Source organism: Wolffia australiana, chromosome 9, assembly GCF_029677425.1.
Source record: "Wolffia australiana isolate 7733 chromosome 9, ASM2967742v1".
Taxonomy (NCBI): Eukaryota; Viridiplantae; Streptophyta; class Magnoliopsida; order Alismatales; family Araceae; genus Wolffia; species Wolffia australiana.
In genome coordinates this window covers 528,042-533,170 of record NC_135843.1, presented here as the reverse complement: position 1 = coordinate 533,170, position 5,129 = coordinate 528,042, and the positions used below count along the sequence as shown (strand labels likewise).

At 38.7% G+C, this 5,129-nt stretch overlaps 1 protein-coding gene across 1 annotated transcript; it reads right to left on the bottom strand.

Moving 5' to 3' along the window:
- Positions 1–578: 578 nt before the first annotated feature.
- LOC144707742 (homocysteine S-methyltransferase 2-like) lies at positions 579–4,778 on the bottom strand. Its single transcript, XM_078580979.1, has 7 exons — positions 3,985–4,778; positions 2,497–2,553; positions 2,215–2,411; positions 2,005–2,134; positions 1,671–1,874; positions 1,020–1,091; positions 579–911 (listed from the first exon to the last, which is right to left on the bottom strand). Exons 1-7 carry the CDS (start codon positions 4,150–4,152, stop codon positions 765–767), a joined length of 975 nt encoding a protein of 324 aa, XP_078437105.1. The 5' UTR covers positions 4,153–4,778; the 3' UTR covers positions 579–764.
- Positions 4,779–5,129: the final 351 nt, after the last annotated feature.

Here is a 5,129-nt window from a genome sequence, read left to right as displayed (position 1 = left end):
TCCTTAAGGTCATTTTGAAATGTTAACGTCGTTATTAATGGGCCACGGGGCGGCTCAAATGCGTTTCAATTAAAAAGTGGGCCGCCCGTACTTATACTCTCCCGGAATTTAAAATTTTCCGGTATGGGATAGCAAAAACTGTACAAACAATTCGCCGGATATCGATTTTCGATATCCGGTATCCGAGATCTGCCACGTCCCTACCCCTCCGATATCCGATATCGATATCCGTCCACCACCTGAGGGACGGATATCGGCCGATATCCGATATCCGAGATCCTATACAGTCCCTCTTTAGTCCGGATATCGGATATCGGTTGTCCGATATCGGATATCGGACGGATATCGGGACGGGCGAACCCTAGTATCAAGAAATAACCTTCTCCAAGTATTTTCTTCACACTGCGAAGTATGACGTTTGTCCTTCCAGACTTGAAGGGACACTGATGTCCATGCTCCATATCTAGCTGAAGGAGTGCATGAAACATGGGAATCTTAAGCATGAATCTCACGGGTATGCAATGCTTTTAAAGAGGATATTATAAATCTGTTTGATTAAGGATTATAGTCCACCTTCAAAAGATCTCAGGTTAGCCTGATTAACATGACGCCCAAAAAATACCAAAAAGTATGACATTTTGGTAATTAGAAAATACAATAAAATATCCAAAATTTTCACCAATCACTCCATCCAAAGTATTGGACGCTGTTAGATCATCACCATCCTTCTCCTGCCAACTATATTTCTTTTACATAGTCTCTTGTCAGTTATTGTGCCTTCCCAGAGCCCTTGCTATGGCCCTGATAGTGTTCGGAGTGGTTCTGCAGCAGCCACCAATCAGGCAGGCCCCATCATCTCGCCACTTGGTCACATAGGAAACAAAATCCTCATCTGATTCACCCGTTGTCGCCTGCAGTTTGTATTGTTGGCAACTTTCAATAAAATTAATAAAGTGAAGCAGAAATTGAAAGATTGTCGTTCATCCTAGTAGATCAAAGACTGTGATGTTAGCACTCACCACCCATTCCTTTTTGTCTGAATCGTAGGCCTCTCCACTGTTGGGATATATTAAAATGGGCTTAGTCGTCACCTGATTTATATAAATGGTTCACAATCATGTCAATAATAATCCTAAAAATAACTCTAGATATGAAATTCGGGAGCGCAGAACTCAATAGTTATCTCATCTAGAAGTTTTCTCTCAAAGACAGTGGTTTAAGATCTTGGGACGGAGAAGAGAGAGATAAAATAATGGTCTTTGAAGGGGTTATTGATGTGAGGGGTATCTATATCATTTAACTTTAGGGTATTTCAAGGTATTTATCATCTACCATTCTTTCATCTCTGTCTGAAGCTGCCCAATTAACCAATCCCTTGGCTACAGCTTTCTAAAGGGAAACTACCCTAAAGGCAAACGGCAGACATATCCCTGAAAGAGAAAGTAGGCACTTCCTTCACACAAACCAGCAGTTTGAATCAGAGAGTGGCTTTTAAACTGAGATTGTGAAGTGGTGGCTCAGATTATAAAACAATAAATGATGATAAGCATTGAAACCCAACTAAACCTATTTTAGAGAATGTTTTGCAATTGAGATAAACAAATAATACTACTTTGAGCTACAGATAATTGATATAAAAATAACACAAATGGAAAGACAAGTTCGATTACCTTTTGGACTGAGAGAAGCAACCCGTGAATAAATCTGGGAGGTGTGCAATTTACTCCAACAGACACAACCTTTTTACATCGCTCGGCAACTGATACACAATCAATCACTGAATCTCCACTGACTACATTGATTCCATCTTTAGAATTAAAAGCGAACCAGGCCGGAATTCCTATATCATTCTCCTCCAGTATTTCCGCATACGCCTGTGAATGGTAATATTTTAGAAAACACCATTTCAATAATTTTTCTGAAATAAGAACACGGCATAAGGAACAGATAAAGTATTTTTTTATTCCAGTAAAAAAAAAATGTAAATTTATCAGAATTTTGCACCTGGGCTTCGATCTTATTTGGAATTGTTTCAAAAGCAAGCAGATCAGCTCCCGCTTCAGCAAGAATTTGAACTCTTCTTCTGTGAAAATCTTTTAAAAACTTCACAGAGATGGCATTCCCATAGTTCCCACTACCACAGAAAATAGGTTAACCTCTCAGATTAATATGAATACCAAAAATGAGAATAGGTTTATTTAGATTTTTAAGCACCTATATTCGGAGCCATCAGCGAGAAATGCTCCATAGCTTCCGACGGATGCAGCAACAAGTATTGGGCGTCCTGAAGTGCTGGTCTTATTCTGGTAAAATATATCACGTGCCTCACATGCAACTGTGACACTCTTCCTCAGTAAGGCCTCACTTTCCTCCAGTGACAAACCTTTTGACTGGAATCCCTGTAGCGTAGCCTGTTCCATTATAAAATCTCTAGTGAAATTCTTGCCCAGTAATAATAATAAAGTAATTTTATGAATCAATCAGCGATGGCCTCACCTGATAAGAAGCTGTGATTATGATATCTGCCCCAGCATTTAGATAGTCCAGGTGAACCTGAGAGGAAATTCAGTAAAATTAGGGAAATATTACTGAGAAATAGTTTCACGCAGAAGTTTTTAGAAACGAGAAAATAAACTGATTTCATATTTAACATTGATGATTGATCATCTTACCAACTTTATGGGATAATTTTATTTTTTAAAGCAACATTTGCTATTGCATTTTTTTTTGTCCACCTTCTTAAGTAGAGGCCTGTTGATATTTAAAGGTAAAATAACCTAATGTAAAAGAGAATAAATCTGTTGACATCTGCTGATATTTCTGTAGTACGAAGTTGATATCATGAAAGACCTTCATACACATGAAAGGATGTGCGAAAGCTACATGCTAGCTACAAGCTAGCAACAAACTAGCTTCAAGAATAACACAAGCAAGACTGTAGAGGGCCCAGTATCAGGAGTCGATTCAACTACAGAAAACCTTGCAAAGGAAACAAGAAAAAATGAAGACCTCAGTATTAAAAACAAATAAAAATCAATTCTTTCACCGTAGAGAAATGATTACGCAAGGCACCATAGAAACGGACAGGATAGGAAAATTGGGTTTTGAACTTGGAGAGTAGTTTTAAAAAAAAAAATTACTCCCAAATAATGACTAAATAAATCATGTCTAGTTAGCACTGACGAAACTGAAAACATTACGGAGTTGACTCATCAATTTCAAATTACAAAACACTTATCACCTGGACAGGAATACAATTCAACATCGAGAAATTAAACACACTCAGATTAACCATTCAGTTACTATATTGTTTTGATTGAAGTTTAATAACGCACCAGACAAAATTAAAACCGAAATCATCCTGTAAAACCCCCAAAAAACATTAGAATGGCGACGATAAGGTATCACTAGAAGAGAGAAATCATCCCCAAGTCTCACATATAAAACCCTTTAGGAGAATGACGTCAGCATCTCGTAGAACCATATTTTAGAAACCCAGATGAGACGAAAAGATCTTTCTTCTTCGGTGAATAAGAGATAACTTCAAAATGAGTAGAAGGTAAGAGTGCCATATTTAAATAAATCCAGATAGTAGCGACAAAATTAAAAATCATAGGTAAGATACAAATGCATTTCTTCCACTGATTCAAATTAAAATTTCCATTGATTAATTAAAATTTCCATTGCATTCGAGAACAAAATTGCTTTAATTTGAGTTTAATAACGTACCAAGCAGTTAAAAAATTAACATGAACCAGTAAATGTCCCCAAAATGATAGAATGTGACGAAGAGGGGTCACTTTACAAGAGATTCACACAAAATTACCAAAATTTCAAGTAAACTGCTTGCGCATAAAACCCACTTGGAGAATGATGTCAGAATTACGTAGAACTATATTTCAGAAACTCAGATGAAAAGAAAATCCTTAATTCCTGCAGCGAATAGGAGAGAAATTTAAGAAATGAAGAAGAAGGCGGGCTTGCCTTGCGAATGAGATCCGGAGAAGAAATGAGACACGTGGCGCTCCAGAGAGGATCGTTGAGATCTGCGCCGTTGGATTCAAGCTCCGTCGCAAGACCGCCGTCGATCAGGGCGCAGCCTCCCGCCCTTTGAACAAGATCTTGCAAGATATTACAAGCATCGGCACCCATCGCTGTCTCTCTTCAAAGATAGCAACTTTCTTCAAGATCTGAGCAAACCCAGAGAATATGAGGCCGAAATCCACCTCTCTGTCTCTCTCTCTCTACCTCTCTATCTGTCTCTCTCCACCTCTCTATCTCTCTCCCTCTCTCTCTCTACCTCTCTAATCTATATTTCTCTCTCTTCTCTCTCTCTATCGGTATATCTCGCTCTCTCTATACAGAAAAACTCGATGTATATCTCGCTCCCTCACACAAACTATCCCTCTCTCTCTCTCGCTTGCTCAACCTCTCTATCCCTCTCTTTCTATATATCTCCCTCTCTCGCTCACATAATCTCTCTCTCTCAACCTCTCCATCTCTCTCTATATCTCTCTCTCGCTCTCAATGTCTCACAACCACTCCATCTCTCTCTATATCTCTCTCACACAACCTCTCTATCTCTGTCTATAGCTCTCTCTCACACGACCTCTCTATCTCTCTCTATATCTCTCTCACACGACATCTCTATCTCTCTCTATATCTCTCTCACACAACCTCTCTATCTCTCTCTATATGTCTCTCACACAACCTCTCTATCTCTCTCTATATGTCTCTCACACAACCTCTCTATCTCTCTCTATATGTCTCTCACACAACCTCTCTATCTCTCTATATCTCTCTCTTCTCTCTCCATCCTCTCTACTTTACACATCTCTAACTTTTCTTGTTCTTCCTCTCTTTTTTCTCTATCTCACCTATATATATTTCTTTTTTCTTTTTATATCTCTTTTATCTCTCCTTCCTCTCAACCTTATCTCTCAAGACTTATATTTTTTCTCTCCCTCTGTCTGCTCTCTTCTACCTCTCTCTACATTATCGATCATCTGGTTTTTCTTTCTCTCTCTCTCTCTCTCTCTCTTCAGCTCTACTTTCCATCTGTAATTCTTCTCTCTTTCTCTCTCTTCTCTCCCAGCCAGCACCATTTAGGAAGCTCTTTCCATTTAAAT

Excerpts from the sequence above, each read along its gene's own strand:
- LOC144707742 (XM_078580979.1), bottom strand. The coding sequence starts at position 4,152 with ATGGGTGCCGATGCTTGTAATATCTTGCAAGATCTTGTTCAAAGGGCG. Across the intron at positions 2,554-3,984 it reads CTCCGGATCTCATTCGCAAG|GTTCACCTGGACTATCTAAA; the intron begins GCAAGCCCGCCT and ends ATTTCCTCTCAG. Across the intron at positions 912-1,019 it reads CAGACAAAAAGGAATGGGTG|GCGACAACGGGTGAATCAGA; the intron begins GTGAGTGCTAAC and ends TACAAACTGCAG.